Source organism: Syngnathus floridae, chromosome 4 (assembly GCF_059516105.1).
Source record: "Syngnathus floridae isolate MCC-2025c chromosome 4, RoL_Sflo_1.0, whole genome shotgun sequence".
Classification (NCBI taxonomy): domain Eukaryota; kingdom Metazoa; phylum Chordata; class Actinopteri; order Syngnathiformes; family Syngnathidae; genus Syngnathus; species Syngnathus floridae.
Genome location: NC_142416.1, coordinates 19,903,189 through 19,920,028, shown reverse-complemented (window position 1 = coordinate 19,920,028; position 16,840 = coordinate 19,903,189). Strand labels below are relative to the sequence as shown.

The window sequence follows — 16,840 nt, the reverse complement described above, 5'->3', positions numbered from 1 at the left end:
ACCACACGCATGTAAATGTTTGGTGACACGCTATGGGGTCGTGGACCTTTTTGAAACTGAGAGCTACATTTTGAGATATGTATCGTCAGATATTCATCTATTTTCCAATCATCACTTCTACAATGTTCCTAGGAAATCATAATGTCTTGTCGCTAGGTATTTTTAGAACGGGCCTGTCAGTGCAATGTAACTTAATATAAGCTACTGTGTTTTTGGGTGGTGGTGATTTTACATTAGGGGCATGTTGTAAAAGTGCTCCATGAAATCCTGCAACCCACAATCAATTTTATTTTTTAAATATTTTATTATAAAAATAGACAATCACCTCAGATGGGGGGAAAAAAAAGCACCATATTTTCCAAAATTGCGTTCTTTACATACATTACAAATTAAATAAATATATTTGTATATCTGATATAAAAATCTAACAGTGTAAGAATATCGTATGGCTTTTTGTGTAGTATAATAAATTATGAATAGATTTCTAGCACCAAATGAAATTTTATAATTCAATAAGAGGAAGCTTATGCAGTCGGCATCAAAGTACGTGAATGAAGTCTCGGCCCACCGTGGTATTTTTGACAAAAATCTTTTCAATTGGATGGGGTTTGTTTCTGTTTACTATTTTTATTAGTTTTGGGGTTTTACGTAATTTAAAAAAATGGCGTATTGTTGTTTTTCGGTGTGTTTTCCGAAAACGTTAAACGCGACGTGCTTGTCAAGGGAATGGCGCCAAAACAATCTTTCCATATAGAAATTGCACAAAAACGGTGAAATATAGAGAATAGATTCCGACCCAAAAATATTTGCCATTATTAACCATGTGCTGGCCTTCGACTCAACACGTGACCTGAGTCCTAAATGTTTGTTGCTGATAAGGTGCAAAGTAATTTTGTCCAGGTTGAGGTATTCCATGTAGTGCGCAAATTGTCCCGGTTGTGCTCACAAGGTGGCGCACTCCTCGCAGTGGTTGAGGTACCGGGCAGCGTCGTCCTCGCTAAAAGTGGCCAAGCAGCGCGGGCATTGCAGATCCGACGGGGCGTCGTCGTGCCGTAGCGCCGACGGCACCGCATCAGAGGGAGCCGACTGACGTTGCATGTTGACCCTTGCCCCCGCACGGTCCCCAGCGTCCCGATGGTGGCGCCGCGACGTCGATGACGTGCGATGGCCGATGTGCACGTGACACACGGGGGCTTGCCTGGTTTCCCGGCTAGCTCCCTGCTAAAGAGATTGAGTAGCCGTTAGCATGTTGCGTGACAAGTCCACGATAAGTCCAGTTTCAGTGATGGAAAATCATTTTAAAAAAACATTGTTAGCTTCTGTTCACCTGTTTGTGTAGTTGCTGTTTCAAGTGATAAATTTGCTCCTTGAGATCTTGAATCCGTCCCTGCGCTCGCTCCCGGTCGGCCCGCTCCGACTTAAAATCCTCCGTGTAGATGAGTACCTAAAGAATCAATCCAAGTTAAACAAGGAATGTTTTCTGTGTATAAATAAGAACATATTTTAATTCTGCCAGCATGATTTTTGAAAAGCAAAAAAGATTTTTAATTTTATTTATTTTTAAAAACGTCTGCACTACAAAAATGCTTCTACCGAAGGGTGAGGAAGCACCAACCTGCTGTTCCAGCGTCTGGATGCGTTCCCGGTCTTTCTTGCCGGCTTCCTGAGCTTCTCCTCGCAGCCTGGTGCACTCGCTCAGTTTGTCCTCCAGCAGGCCGTTGAGTCGGCAGATCTCTTGACGGAGCAAGGCGGCGCTAGCCGAGGCTAGCGAAGGAACTAGCGGCGTCGCCGTCATTCTCTTGAGGCGCTGGCACAGTCCTCGGATGTAGTCCTCCCTGCTGGAGTCGTACTTCTGCCACTGCGAGTTCAGACCTTGGACCTGGGACCACACGTCAGTTGGACGGTGTTTCGCTCTGAAGTGTTTTTTTTTTTTACGGGTTTTTATTCTTACGTAGGCAACACGCTGCTTCAGCTGCTGATTCTCCTGCTCAAGTTGTCGGATTTGGGGGTTCCTACATCTGTCTGGTGTCTCAGGCGGCTGTATGGAAATAAGGGATGGAATTTATAGAGCAATTGTTTCTTGTTATTACTGTTGGCAAACTATAGGGGGCGCCCACCTGCGTTGCAGCTTGGTCGCCCGCTTGCGCCTCGCCCGCCTTGCTCTTCTCCAGCTTGGCCATCAGCTGGCGGCACACCTGGACGGTGGCACCCAGCTGGCCCCGCAGCTGATCGGCCTCCTCGGCCAGCGACGTGCACAATACGGCCCTGGTGGCCTCGGTGGAGCGCAGCCTCTGCAGCTCCAGCTCCTTTTCGAGTTCCCCGTTCAATTCCTCGCAGCTCTTTGCGCCACACTTGACCTTCTCCAGCTCCTCATCTTTCTGACATAGTTGCTCGTTCAGCCTCTGGATCTCCTGGAAATAACACTTGTGATCACTAAGTAGTCGGTGAGTCTGTTTTTTTTTAAAACCATTTTTGAGAGAGAGAAAAAGCAAGATTGCTTGCATTGTGAAAAATTGCATTAAAATCAAAGTACAGATTTTTTCTCTCACCATTTTTAACGATTCAAACTTTTGGGTTCACATTTTAGCTCGAATTATGAATTTATTCTAATTGACAAGATTGCCTGAAACGATTGCCGGCTTAGAGATCAATGAAAAAGTTATATTGACAATCATGACCCTCCAAAGTTCTCCAGCGACCCAGTTCGGGAACCCAACCCACAGTTTGAAAAACCCTGCGTCAGTCATCCTAAACCCGTAAAAAACTAAATAGCATCAATGAAGAAAATCTAAATGTCTACCTCTTCTTGTCTGACCATTTTCAAATCCGTCTCCACGCTCTTCTGCTTCATCTTGTAGATTTCTTTGCACAAACTCTCCAGCAGTGACTTGGACGGCCCTACCACCAGCGTCTGGTTGTCGCCCACCGCCATGCAAATCCTTTCGTGGCCGGCCAGCCTCAACTTGAGCTCGGCTATGATGTTGTCCTTGATCGCCAGCTGCTTTGCGAGGAGCTCCATCTCCTGTCGGCTCTCGTGGTACAGCGTGTTGAGCGTGCTGTAGCTCCGTTTCTTGTCAGCGTCGGCTGGGTCCATTTTTTTTTTCTTGGCTTTAGTTAAGTTTTACTAAGCCACCATTTGATGGTTTCCCGAGCCGCGTTTCCCTTCGAATTGAGCCGAGGAAGGCGCACTGTTGATAGGGCGGTGCGGCTTCACGCTGTCGACGATAATATAACCGAGCGGGGGATTTCCTGGGGAACTTCCCTTGGAATTTTGGAGATTCGTCAAAGTGAGCACTGTGTACCCTTGCAGACTCACCGTCTCCGAGCGACATGATGAGACAAATTGTCAATTTGTTCTGTTTGATTTCTTTAAATGATCCCCCCTAAAAAGAAATACCAGATAATCGTGAAAAATTGAAGTGCTGGTGGCGCGTTCAAGGACTGTGGGAAGTCCATCGATTTCAAACCGAATTAAATTAACCTCTGACGAATTGCATATGAATGTTTGTGTAGATGTTTATAAAATGACTCAAATATCTGCGCTGATGTTGACTCATGGGTGTTTGGCAATTATTTTGACTAGAACATTGCAAATTGCCGTAAGCCAGTGTAGTTTACAGGGTTTCTACACTTACACTTAAACGCGGCATCACAACGAATTCCCCTGCAGTTCCGACAAATACAACCTGTTTTTGTATTGTCATTCAATGCATCATGTTGATAAACACGGGTTTGCCAATCAAGAGCTGCAGAGAATCAGAAATAATTCCCATTTACTGGTACATGAACAAAAAAAATATGAAATGGTGTTTTAAAATTATGGAAATGTCCGTTTTAACGGTTCCCCACATGTCTGGCAACACCGTGCCGATGAATTTCCCTGTTGTGTTTTATTCTGATTTCATTCATTCATTTGGTGATTTAAAAATTCTTTTCCTCACCTGTACACGAAAAAAAAACCCATATAAATCAGGTTTCAGTTTATATGAATTGCAAATAAGTAAATACTGAATAAATGTATGAAAACAAAAATAATTGAATTATTTCATGCAAAATGTACAATATTGTACATTACACACAATTGAACTGCACTCAACAAATGTAATCAAAAGTTTCGTAATTTTTTTTTGACGCGTACCTGCTGCAATAATCCGCCTGACCTGTAGATGGCAGTCAATTAACCTTACACAACCGGAAAATACTTTTTCAACGGAAAGTGTCGTCCGCATTTCGTTGCCCAAGTGGTCGGAGCCTTGGCGAAAACTCAAAGTTTCTTCGATTCCTTAGCTCACTTATCTTGATATTGCTTTGCATAACGTCGACCACAGGGGCGGGGATTCCCTTTTCTCCGCTTGCTGAGTGAGTAAAAATATTTAATTGGGGCAAATCGTCTATGCTAGCCTGTTAGCAACTCGAAGCTAGCGTCATTTTGCCATCGCTTGTTTACAGCCGAGGTACCCTAAACGAATTTTGGTTCCTAATTTGTTTTTACAGAGGAAATAACAATGGGCTCATCCAAGAAACATAAGGAAAAGAGTCGCGACAGGGAAGCCGAGGACCGCCGTCGCGAACACAAGAAACACCGCCGTAAGGAGCGCGACAGAGACGCATCGGATCGAGATGGTGCTCGGGAGAAAGAGAGACGAAAGCGATCCGCGTCCAGAGAGAGGAGCGGACGCGACAGCCGCAGCAAAAACGAGAGGAGCGGCGGGGAGCCACGCATCAAGAAGGAGAAAATTGATAAGGCGTATGAGGAAGGAAACGGTGAGGTGCAAGCTCAGTCCGCCAGTGGAGATGCATCTCTTAGCATTGATGAGACCAACAAGCTCCGAGCCAAGCTGGGCCTGAAACCGCTCGAGATGAATGACACCAAGAAGGAACTTGGCACCAAAGAGGAGCCACTTGTGGCGGAGACCATCAACCCTGCGCTCATCCAAAAGCAGAAAGACATGAAGGAGAAGCTGGCTGCCATGAAGGAGAAGCGCCTGCTGAACCAGAAGCTTGGTAAAGTCAAGACCCTGGCTGAGGATGACTGGCTGGAGGACACCGCCGCTTGGGTGGAGAAGAACCGCCTGGCGGCAAAGGAGAAAGAGATGGCGGAGAAGAGAGCCAAACTCCTGGAGGAGATGGATCAGGAGTTTGGCGTTAGCACCCTGGTGGAGGAGGAGTTTGGACAAAGACGGAAGAACAGCGCATACACAGCGCGGGATCTGAAGGGTCTTAAAGTGCAGCACAAAGTGGACTCCTTCGGCGAGGGCCAGACGGTCATCCTCACGCTACAAGACAAAGGCGTGCTGGAGGAGGAGGAAGACGTGCTGGAGAACGTCGGGCTGGTGGACAAGGAGAAGGCGGACAAGAATGTGGAGCTGAAGAAGAAGAAGCCCGACTACAAGCCTTACGAGGAGGACGAGAGCGTGGAGGACATGCTGACGTTCAAGTCGCGCGCCGTGCTGTCCAAGTACGACGAGGAGATCGATGGGGAGAAAAAGAAAAGCTTCCGTCTGCAGACGGGCGGCGTGGCCGACGGCGAGCGTGAACGGGAGCTGCAGGCCATGCGGGAGACGCTCCACAGCCAGGCGCAGTCGTTGGAGATGCCCTCGCTCATGATTGCGTCCGAGTACTACTCTCCTCAGGAGATGGTGGGATTCAAAAAGACCAAGCGGCGTGTGAGGAAAATCCGGAAGAAGGAGAAGACGACGGTGGCGGACCTTTTGCTCCTGGACGAGTCGCGCAAGACGGACTTTGGCTCCAGGACGCGCGGGCGCGGACGCAAAGGGGAATACGAAGAGGACGCAGAGAACGACGGCAGCTGGCCACACGAGATAGCGGCGACAACGGTGGTGACGGATCAGTCGGACGACATCCGTACGGCGGAAATGGACATCAGCGACGACGAGGACTTCGCGCCGCCCGAGCCCAGCGTCATTGAGGAGGACGAGGCCGAGCAGGAGCTGCAGAAACAGCTGGAGAAGCAGAGGAAGCTGCGGCAGAAGCGGCTCCTCAAGGACTCCGGCGAGAAGATCGCCGAGCGGGTGAAACGGCTCTCCAAAGACGAGAGCGTCGACGACGCCGAGAAGCGCAGCAACATTGTCTTCAACGCCACCTCCGAGTTCTGCCGGACCTTGGGGGACATTCCCACCTACGGCCTGTCGGGCAACCGCGAGGACCAAGAGGACATGATGGACTTTGAGCAAGAGGAGGAGAGGGAAGGCGCCGGCGACTCCAACTCGGACGCCGAGGACAACGTGGGCTGGAGCAGCGTCAACCTGGACGAGGAGCAGAAGCACCCCGACTTCGCCACGGCCTCCGCCACCATCCTGGACGAAGAGCCCATCGTCAACTCGGGCCTGGCCGCCGCCTTGCACCTGTGCAAGAACAAAGGACTGTTGGAGACGGAGATGCAAAAAGTGGCCCGCGTCAAAGCCACCAAGGGCGCCCTGCCCAACGACAACTACTGCATCGAGGACAAGATGGGCTTCGACGACAAGTACAGCCGGCGCGAGGAGTACCGCGGCTTCACGCAGGACTTCAAGGACAAGGACGGCTACAAACCCGACGTGAAGATCGAGTACGTGGACGAGTCGGGCCGCAAGCTGACGCCCAAGGAGGCCTTCCGGCAGCTGTCGCACAGGTTCCACGGCAAGGGCTCGGGCAAGATGAAAACGGAGCGCCGCATGAAGAAGCTGGAGGAGGAGGCGCTGCTCAAGAAGATGAGCAGCAGTGACACGCCGCTGGGCACGGTGGCGCTGCTTCAGGAGAAGCAGAAGTCGCAGAAAACACCCTACATCGTGCTCAGCGGAAGCGGCAAGAGCATGAACGCCAACACCATCACCAAATAGATAGTTGATGATTTTTTTTTTCCCCACACACCTAGTACTTGTGTTTTACAGTCATTGCTACAGATCGAAAATGGTTGGAGGTGTGCTAGTTAGTCAATAAAATGTAGACAATGATTGTTTTTTTCCTTCTTTATTTCTTGGTCACATACATGCTACTTAAAATTGAACTGAACTTCAACTGTTGTAAAGAACTTTGGAAATGATTTAGAAACAATGTTTAAAAATCCTTGGACTGACACACTTTCAACAATAAATGAATGCAGACAGTTGTTTTATTTTACATTTCTTAAAAAGATATTTGCCAGCAAATTTTACTTTTGCCAATTTTCTGACATGCAAAAAATACCTGGAATTGAATCATATATATGTCTTATTAAAATCCATGAATAGAAGTTGCAGCTTTGGTATGCAATAGTGTCGACATGATGACATCACTGCACACGTTTGGTGAAAGAAAATGGATGTTACGGTAAGTAAAATAGTGTTGACATAAAAATATTTGTAGAAAATAAAAAATCCTGCATGTCGTGAATGTTAATATAAATAATCTAATCTGACATTTTGGACGTGGCATTCGATTGACATTTGCATTATGAAAATTAATTTTCAGTTTTATTTTTTTGTTACTAGCTAGTGGTTACTACACACCGTCCGTTCACGAATAACTTTAATGTTTCATTATTTTAAATATATAATGTTATGATTGTTTTTACGTCATCTGTGGGCGGAACCAAAGTTCGGATAGTTGACATTTCTTAATGTATGCCCAAAAAATTATATATATCTGCCACATAAAAAATTGGCATATAAATAACACTCCACATTACATAATTTAAAATATAACGTAATTGTTTACAATTTGTATAATTTTGGAAAGGTGGCTGTTCTCCGTCTGACGTGTCCGGCCGGAATGGATGACCACTTCCGGTCCAGCTAGCAAGCTTAGAGTGGCGGCGAGAGTTTAAGGAGATTTTCATGCCTTGAATTGGCTTCCTGCTCTTTTCAGGTAACTAGTTATTGCTCCACGCTATACAACAGCTCTAGTTACAATATTATTTTATGTTGCCAGCCAAGTTGTTTTCATTAAAATGTAGTAAAAAAAAAAGTTTCCGGTGAAAAGACGTTAGCTCGCCACCGGCGACCGGCTGCCCTCAGCTGACAGCTCGTACACAAACACACGCGCAACTGTGTAATAAGTTAAATACTTGACAGTTGCTTGAGTGTTAAAACAAATTTAATATAATCAATGCCGCTTTGAATGTCAATTTGTTCAACCATTTTACCCGGCTTGTCATAATGATGACGAGAGGAGCTTATGTTTACTTGTGTGTTATCACAGGGCGTCATATGTTGCGTATTAGTCACTTTATTACATTTTCCTCTAAGCATTTTTTATTCAATAAAATCTCATCAATTAAAGTTACGTTTTCAAATGTAGAGATCTAGGTGCGTGTTAGGGTTTCAAGTTTTTCTATGTTTATTTTGATTTGTCTTGGTAAGCCATGTTCTTGCTTGCCCGTCTTCCTTCCTTCCTTCCGCCCATTATTTTTAAGTACGTTTATGTATAGTCAATAAACCTCACCTACTTTTGGTCTGTTTTGTCAATAAGCTTTACCATTTTCTCCCTCCAGGCTGCTGTGATGTCATCTTCAGAGTCCAAGCCCCCCACTCCGACCCTGGGAGACTCGTACAAGGGCTGGCTCTTCAAGTGGACCAACTACATTAAAGGTTACCAAAGACGCTGGTTCGTCCTTAACAATGGGCTGCTCTCATATTACCGGTAAATATCCTTTGCCATCACCTTGAAATGAGTCATTTAGATGTTACAAAAATAGTTCAACGAATGTCATCGTGCTCTTACATCCGATGATGAGATCAACAAGGATCTTGTTCGCAGGAGCCAAGCCGAGATGGGCCACACGTGCCGCGGCACCATCAACCTGGCCACGGCTAACATCGTTGTGGAGGACTCGTGCAGCTTCGTCATCTCCAACGGGGGCGCGCAGACGTACCACCTGAAGGCCAGCTCGGAGGTGGAGCGCCAGCGCTGGATTACCGCCCTGGAGCTGGCCAAAACAAAAGCCTTTCCCTCGCCGGATCTATCCGGTGAGCTGAAATTTCCCATTTCACGTTCCGCCTCCCTGACCCTCCATCGTCGTCGTCCGCAGATGATTCGGGCAGCATGGAAATTCAGTCGACCCTGCGCACGCTCAACGGCAAAGTGGAGGACCTCAACACCTGCAACGATCTTATCGTCAAGCACGGATCGGCCCTGCAAAGGTAGGAACCCGAGATCCTCAGCCAGCCTGAGGATTGACAACTCCCCCCTCCCAAATAGATCTTTGTCAGAACTGGAGGGCATTCACGCCGCAGCGGACATGGGCGAGAAGATCAGACAAGTCACCGAGAGGGCCACGCTCTTCCGAATCACTTCCAACGCAATGATCAACGTAAGTTCCGGCCGGCCGACGGTGAATCCACGACGCGGCTGACGGCCCGCTTGCGTAGGCGTGTCGAGACTTCCTGGCCATGGCTCAGAACCACAGCAAGCGCTGGCAGAAGTCTTTTCAGCTGGAGAGGGCTCAGAGGATCCGCTTGGAGGAGATGCTGGAGCAGCTGGCCAAGCAGCACAACCACCTGGAGCGAGCTTTCAGAGGAGCCACCGTGCTGCCGCCGTCGCACGACGACATGGACGGAGGAAGCAAAGGTTCAAATTCATCACGCCGAAAATAAAAGCCGGCGTGAGGTGTGATCTTCCGTCCGTACTTTGTTTCAGGCGGATTGTCGGGAAAGGGGGATGCCAGCGACGAGGACGACGACAACGAGTTTTTTGACGCCATGGAGTTCATCACCGTTCCCGCGGACCCCAAATATCACAGGTCACTTGGACCTCCACCGAGACTTCAGCGCTGCTCGATGAATTTTGTATTTATTTATTTTTGCTCTACAGGAGATCTAGCAGCGACGCAAGCAGGCTTAGCAACGAGACCGGCGCGGACGACCTGTCGGTAAAGTTGCCTACGTATACGTTGACGTAACATCGGCATGACACGCTCTTGTTACCACGGCGATAGGGGCAGAGGTAGGGTGTTACGACTAGCGAGGAGAGAGGAAAGCAAGCGAGCGGAATATGAAGACAGAAAGACAGACATTTTCACTCGCTCAGGCAGTATTTCATCATCAAGCTCCCAAATGAGACCGAAGCCGATTCCATCACTCCGAGCGAGCTCCTCTGTCCTGATCTTCGTTTTCCTCCTGATTCAGTTTGACGAGCTGTCGCTGGCGTCCAGCCCGGAGTCCCCGCCGCCTCTGAAACCGGAACCGGTCAAGCGACGGCGGACGTGCATCCCGGAGAAACCCAACTACTACCTCAACCTGTGGAGCATCATGAAGAACTGCATCGGCAAGGAGCTCTCCAAGATACCAATGCCCGTGAGAAGGCCCGCCTCCCACCCGAGCGCGACGCGGTAACGCCAACGTCGTGTCTCCCCCGCCCTCAAGGTGAATTTCAACGAGCCGCTGTCCATGCTGCAACGCCTGTCCGAGGATCTGGAGTACTACGAGCTGCTGGACAAGGCGGCCAAGTGTTCCAGCTCGCTGGAGCAGATGTGCTACGTGGCCGCCTTCACCGTGTCCTCCTACTCCACCACCGTCCAGCGCACCGGCAAGCCCTTCAACCCTCTACTGGGGGAAACCTTCGAGCTGGATCGCCTGCCAGAGTGTGGCTACCGCTCTCTTTGCGAGCAGGTCCCGACTTGCTTGTAAACTTCTAAAGTTAGGAGATCTGACTTGCCAAGAGAGTCTTGTATTTTTCATTCATATCGCGTAATCGTCTCTAATTTGACGGAGACGTGATTCCGTCCAATTGATTGTGCCCTCAGGTGAGCCACCACCCGCCCGCGGCAGCCCACCACGCCTTTTCCGAGAAAGGGTGGACGCTCCGACAGGAAATCACCTTAGCCAGCAAGTTCCGAGGAAAATATTTGTCCATCATCCCCTTAGGTGAGTCAACCTTTTCATGCAGTTCACATTTACGAGCAAGCATGACGCAGCGCGTTTTTTTAAAAAAAATATTTTTGTCTTGCTCAGGCTCTATCCAGTGCATCTTTGCCAAGAGCGGCAACCATTACTCTTGGAAGAAAGTGACCACCACGGTGCACAATATTATCGTGGGCAAGTTATGGATCGATCAGGTATGAGGATGACCTGTCAGAATGTAGTCAGAACTTTTTGAACACATTTTTTTCCCCCCCTTCCAGTCAGGGGAGATCGATGTGGTCAACCACAAGACGGGCGATCGCTGCCACTTGAAGTTCACTCCCTACAGTTACTTCTCCAGAGATGTGCCAAGAAAGGTGACTCGTCCATTCTCCATTTATGATCTCTGCCGAGGACGCTATCGAGATGTCTTGTTTCTGCGCGGCCAGGTGACGGGCGTGGTGACGGACAAAGACGGGAAGGCGCATTACGTGCTGTCGGGCACGTGGGATGAGAAGATGGAGTTCTCCAGGATCATGCAGAGCAGCAAGAGCGAAAACGGCGCCGAGGGCAAGCAGAGGACCGTCTACCAGACTCTCAAAGCCAAGGAGATATGGAGGAAGAACCCGCTGCCGTATGTCACGCCGCCGGCCGGAGCAAATAGTTGCAGATGGCCTGAGATGCTTTCTTTCTGCAGAGAGGGAGCAGAGAGCATGTACTTCTTCTCCACGCTGGCGCTGACGCTCAACGAACCCGAGGAAGACGTGGCGCCCACCGACAGCCGGCGGCGGCCCGACCAGCGTCTCATGGAAGAGGGTCGCTGGGACGAGGCCAACGCCGAGAAGCAGAGGCTGGAGGAGAAGCAGCGGACGGCTCGTCGGGAAAGGGAGCGGGAGGTCGTCAAGGCGGCCAACGCGCCCGACGAAGGTAAGAAGCCGGCTTGACACGTGGCGCAATGCATGGATAACGCTTATGATCAGGACGAACCCAACGAGGCACATTTATGTCGGTGTTGTGTGTCTTTGTCTCTTCTTTGCATGTTTGTTTCCCAACACTAAGCTTCCTCTCAAGATTCAAACAGTGACTCGCCTTTGAAAAGCAAGTACTCATTGTCATGATAGCCCAAATGTGGTACAAGGGCTCCCTCTAGTGGTACTCAGTGCGTGGTGTATGTAGCATGTAAAGTGATCTATGTTTTTGTCATCATTTTACGGTTTGACTATTCAAATGTGCAATCTTAGTGGTTTGTAGTTTTGTGTCTTTCTAGGCAGCTTAACTGTGGAGTGACTCGATGGATAATCATGAGAATCGATAGTTCGAGGCGGCCGTCTTGTACTCTTTCCAAGATAGTGATGTCGTTCTCTAGCTAGCTAATAAGTTTCATGGCTCGTGTGTTGCGTGTTCCTCACCTTAGTCTTATTTGCGTTCTAGCCGGAGCCGATGAGATCGGAACGGAAGCCAGTGAGATTTCGGACGAAAGCAAGTATCACCACGTAGCCTCGTAGCGTACATTTGTATTAGAAGTGAAGATCACCGTAGCGTAGTCGTGTAATAGTCAAGTGACGGACTGCTGATGATTTGACAAACCGTGTTTGTGTGTGCTGACGTTCAGCTGACACGGAGGACGCTCCTCACCTTCACACTGATTCTTCTCCTCCTCTTCTTCTTCCTCCTGTCACATGCAAGTAGCTTCCTAACGTTCTTACTGTAGATATTCTGAAACATAAAGACAATTACACATCAGGTATTTAAAAAGACTATTTGTTTAAGCCCGGAAGCTTAGCGCTAACACACAATGCAAGTGATTCCGTTCCTCTTGCTCTTTCCTTCAGCCGTCCATCCAGACAGCTACCAATCGCTGTGGTTCGAGAAGATCGACGACCCCACGTCGGGAGAGACCATGCACGTCTACAAGGGCGGCTACTGGGAGACCAAGGACGGGGGCGGCGGCTGGGACGTTTGCCCTGACATCTTCTGACCATAGGCGAAAAGGTTACCAAAAAAACCTCCTAAAGAATTAAATCTGAATTTTGTTAAAATTGACAATATTCGGAGGCTCATTTTCAATTCAAACAAAGATAAAATACTTGAGGCTGCAAACAATTTTTTTCTTCTGCACTTTGTACAATCTTTGCTTCCCTACAGACTGAAGGACTGCAGTGGATGAGATCATTCCGTGTTTTGCACTTTTAAAGTGTGCTTACATTCTGTCATCAAATACTGAGTGACATTTTTACATGCTGTAGTATATCTTCCTCCCCCCCCCTCGCAAACTGTGGTGCCTTGACATACGAGTTTGATATATTCCACTTCAATACTCGTAACTCACATACAGCCATGTAGACACAAGCAAAAAAAAAGTACTACAATTGTAAGATGCTGTAATCCTTTCTCATAAAGGACTCATGAGTGTTGTTATATTATCTGTCTACATGTGTTGTTGGAAAAAAAACGTGACTTTTGTTGCTAACAGTTAGCACGTCAATGACATTTTCCATTATATGTTAGCATTGGTGTCGCGGGTCGTTACTGAGGCGCTTAATTTAAAGACATTGTTATTCTCTTGTTTTATGTTTAGTGTAGACTTCAAGATGGCGTGGCCTCAAAGAACTTTAATTCTTGCGTGAGGACTATTTGCTAAAGGGCTGCTTTGTTTGAGTTGAGTCACCCGCCACTCGTATCTCAAGGTGTCACTGCCCCTTTCTCCCAAGCTTCATGGCTCACAATCGTGTTCAGAATCCGTTTTTTGTAATTTCGTCTGTTACTTCTGCACCAAAAATGTACATGAGTATACTTTGTGTACGTAAAGACAAGTTTAGCAGAATACATTGTTCCTGGTGGTTTGAAGATATCGGTGATCTGCACTCCATTTCGGTGTTGACAACTTTCAGAGCTTTATTGTTGTGTTATTTTACAGGGTAAAAAAGAGATGTGTAGTGTTGCCATTTTCAAAGAAAAAGTTGTAATCTTACAAGATTTTTGGGACTGGTTTTGAGAGAAAATTTGCATTTTTTTTTAAGTAGGAACATTAATTTTGGTGTGCATTGCAATGACAAAAAATTAATTAATGCATCATTTTATTAGAAAATATAATGGGTGAAAAATTACATTTTACAAGAATAAAATTGTTATAAGAAAAATTTGTTTTTAAGTATTTTTTTTATGTAAGAAAAACATAAAAGAAACGTTTTGGATTCTGGATAAGCAGATGATGCATGGATGGATATTTGTACAAATTTAATTTATAATTATTTTCTCCGGTTTCACCGCTCGCACGGCAAGCGCGGTTTTTTAAAACGAGCGCCCCAAGTAGCGTGACGTCACCATCTTTTGTTTACTCGCCCTGTCGCTTGCTAGCAGTTAAAGTCGCACCTCCCTTCCAGTCTTCCTCCTTATCGACGGGCGTGGACTTTTTTTTTTTTTGCAAATTCATAACGTGTGACGCGGAAAACGTTTCAATAATAAACGTGTAAATATGTCGACTAACGGACCCGTGGGAGTCGACTGCACGGACGCGAGAAGAGGCGACGGACAAGCGTGAGTTGAAATTGTTTATTAGCCACCTAGCAACCGCTCGTTGTTGACAAAGAAAACACCCGTTGCCCACATTGTGTATTTTTTTTGTAAAATTATTTTAATTTTTTAAAAAGTGATTTGTCTGTTCTTCTGGTACCAGATCTGAGAGTTCCACGGATGTGGATGCCCGCAAGGCTCAGGCACACAGCCACAGATACAGCCTCGCGTTCCCCTCCATTGGACAATGTATCATCATCAACAACAAGAACTTTGACAGGAGGACAGGTTCGTGTCATGTACAATATTATATTGACAACAAGACGTGAAAATAAATATATATATATATATATATATATATATATATATATATATATTTTATGGGACTTAGTCATAGTATTGTAAAAATAGAGAAGCAGGTTTTGGAGGGAATAAGTGAAGTATTAAAAAAGATTTTTACAAGATATCTCAACAAAAAAATTCATATTGAGCTGTGAATTTAGATGTCAATGTGTTTGCTGTTCGTTTTGGAAACTGTCGTGTCAGATATCTGGCAGGAAGTGCACGTAACCACAAATGTGCGTCACATTTCCTCTTTTGAAGGAAATTAAAAAAAGGGAGTCTCTTTAATTCCAAAGTTATTTTTGTTGCCGCAGGCATGAATCAACGGAACGGCACCGACGTGGACGCAGCCAACGCCATGAAAGTGTTTGCCATGTTGGGTTACAAGTGCAAAGTCTACAATGACCAGACAGTGACGCAAATAAAACAGGTGTTAACTGAAGGTGAGCACATCAAGCCACTCCCACACTCCAAATCTCCAATTATAATACAACAGATTCAAATCTTTCACATTTGAAATTCTAAATTCGATAAAACCATTTTATCGACTATTTTTCCGCCCAGCGTCCAAGGACGATCACAGCGGCTGTGCATCATTGGTGTGCGTGTTGCTGAGTCACGGCGACGAAGGCATCTTCTTCGGCACCGACGGCTCCATCGAGTTGAAATACCTCACCTCACTTTTCCGCGGGGATCGCTGCAAGACGCTGGTGGGCAAGCCCAAACTCTTCTTCATACAGGTACAGAAAAAAAAAAATACATTGGACAAGAAATACAACGATAAATGAAGAAAAAAGTTGTCGTGCAAACAAACAGAATGGATTTTGTGATGAAGGCGTGCAGGGGCACCGAGCTGGACGCTGGCATCGAAACGGACAGCGCCGATGACGGCACCACCAGGATCCCCGTCGAGGCAGACTTCCTCTACGCCTACTCCACTGCGCCAGGTCTCGCTGCATGTCTTTTTCTCTGAAACTTATCATTTTCTTGTCATGAATGAGAAGAAAAATCACATTTTTAATGTCATCATAATAATTCCACCGCATACATATATTTATTTCTTCATCATGCGTGCAGGCTACTACTCGTGGAGGAATACCATGACGGGCTCGTGGTTCATCCAATCGCTGTGCGAGATGCTGACCGAGCACGGACGCTCGCTGGAGCTCCTGCACGTCCTGACCCGTGTCAACCACAAGGTGGCGCTGGAGTTCGAGTCAATCTCCACCGCACCGGGCTTTGACGCCAAGAAGCAGATCCCGTGCATCGTGTCCATGCTGACCAAGGAGATGTACTTTGCGCCCTGACCCATACTCGTTCTTTTTCCAATTCTTTTGGGTTTACACGTATTTCACCGGAGTTTGTAGGCATTATTTAGTCATATTTGTCTTAAGCATTTCATGAGAAAGGGTCGCGTTTGTTTGCTGTTTACACAATTCAGGTAGATGTGAAGCCACTCGTGAGGCATAAGCTGGGAAAATGGAAATATAAACTTGAAATCCCTTTTTTTTCATTATCACTTTTCAAAATAACCAAGTCAAATTTATTTCAAGATGGAAAGCAAAGACAAAAAAAAAAAAGATAAAATAAACATAGGAAAAATAAGAAACCTTGAAGGTTGACCAGGTTGCGATGGACGCTGAGTGGGCCAATTAACTCATGTGGTTGAATGTTAAATGCATGAGAGTCCAAAAAGTTCAAATCAATCCTGAATCTGAAATGTTTTCAGTAAATATGATACAAATGTTCCGATTGACTTCATTCAAGTTTTTTTTTGTAATGGATTTGGATTGACAATCTTGTGACACAATTTGGTGCGTTTTTTTTTAAACTGTGACGTAAGGGGTACGTGTTGATGTCAAAATAAAACTCAATTTGAGAAATACTGTAACGTGTCATTCCTACAGGCGAGTGTTGAGATTTTTCATTTGTAAAAGATTGCTTAAAGGTATTATAAACAAGTTGTAATAGAAATATGGTACTAAAAAGTTAAACAACGAGGCCTTTACGTAAAAGCGGACTTTAAACACTTTCCTAAACTCATGTGTAAGAACACGTTGTTAATTCAACACCGTGCTCAAACCTGTTTAGATTTGTGGGCAATAACTCAGAAATCCGACTAATTAAGATGGTTTCAACCTTAGATAATCAAATATCGTTGTTTTTGT

The 16,840-nt window shown here is 46.4% G+C and overlaps 4 protein-coding genes across 8 annotated transcripts; 3 read left to right on the top strand and 1 right to left on the bottom strand.

Annotated features, from left to right (window-relative positions):
* Window positions 1–284: 284 nt before the first annotated feature.
* tnip2 (TNFAIP3 interacting protein 2) lies at window positions 285–3,410 on the bottom strand. Of its 3 annotated transcripts, none has more exons than XM_088374190.1 (6): window positions 2,816–3,410; window positions 2,118–2,411; window positions 1,952–2,038; window positions 1,616–1,879; window positions 1,328–1,444; window positions 285–1,221 (listed from the first exon to the last, which is right to left on the bottom strand). In XM_088374190.1, exons 1-6 carry the CDS (start codon window positions 3,092–3,094, stop codon window positions 943–945), a joined length of 1,320 nt encoding a protein of 439 aa, XP_088230316.1. In that variant the 5' UTR covers window positions 3,095–3,410; the 3' UTR covers window positions 285–942. The 3 variants fall into 3 exon arrangements, with proteins under 3 accessions (XP_088230316.1, XP_088230315.1, XP_088230314.1); XM_088374189.1 differs by having other exon boundaries at window positions 285–1,218; window positions 2,801–3,409; XM_088374188.1 differs by having other exon boundaries at window positions 2,801–3,405.
* A 780-nt stretch (window positions 3,411–4,190) lies between these two features.
* On the top strand, window positions 4,191–7,108 carry sart1 (spliceosome associated factor 1, recruiter of U4/U6.U5 tri-snRNP). The gene is made up of 2 exons (XM_088374181.1): window positions 4,191–4,359; window positions 4,495–7,108. Exon 2 carries the CDS (start codon window positions 4,506–4,508, stop codon window positions 6,837–6,839), a length of 2,334 nt encoding a protein of 777 aa, XP_088230307.1. The 5' UTR covers window positions 4,191–4,359; window positions 4,495–4,505; the 3' UTR covers window positions 6,840–7,108.
* A 608-nt stretch (window positions 7,109–7,716) lies between these two features.
* On the top strand, window positions 7,717–13,957 carry LOC148399809 (oxysterol-binding protein 1-like). 3 transcript variants are annotated; one of them, XM_088374178.1, is made up of 19 exons: window positions 7,717–7,845; window positions 8,471–8,619; window positions 8,737–8,945; window positions 9,008–9,119; window positions 9,178–9,289; window positions 9,348–9,546; window positions 9,616–9,718; window positions 9,790–9,847; window positions 10,104–10,271; window positions 10,341–10,586; window positions 10,721–10,841; window positions 10,929–11,032; window positions 11,099–11,194; window positions 11,267–11,451; window positions 11,515–11,744; window positions 11,877–11,915; window positions 12,249–12,296; window positions 12,430–12,498; window positions 12,650–13,957. In XM_088374178.1, the coding sequence occupies exons 2-19, from the start codon at window positions 8,480–8,482 to the stop codon at window positions 12,793–12,795; spliced, it is 2,385 nt and encodes a 794-aa protein (XP_088230304.1). In that variant the 5' UTR covers window positions 7,717–7,845; window positions 8,471–8,479; the 3' UTR covers window positions 12,796–13,957. The 3 variants fall into 3 exon arrangements, with proteins under 3 accessions (XP_088230304.1, XP_088230305.1, XP_088230306.1); XM_088374179.1 differs by lacking the exons at window positions 11,877–11,915; window positions 12,249–12,296; XM_088374180.1 differs by lacking the exons at window positions 11,877–11,915; window positions 12,249–12,296; window positions 12,430–12,498.
* A 191-nt stretch (window positions 13,958–14,148) lies between these two features.
* casp3a (caspase 3, apoptosis-related cysteine peptidase a) lies at window positions 14,149–16,558 on the top strand. Its single transcript, XM_088374191.1, has 6 exons — window positions 14,149–14,354; window positions 14,494–14,618; window positions 14,987–15,115; window positions 15,237–15,412; window positions 15,508–15,619; window positions 15,750–16,558. The coding sequence occupies exons 1-6, from the start codon at window positions 14,293–14,295 to the stop codon at window positions 15,977–15,979; spliced, it is 834 nt and encodes a 277-aa protein (XP_088230317.1). The 5' UTR covers window positions 14,149–14,292; the 3' UTR covers window positions 15,980–16,558.
* Window positions 16,559–16,840: the final 282 nt, after the last annotated feature.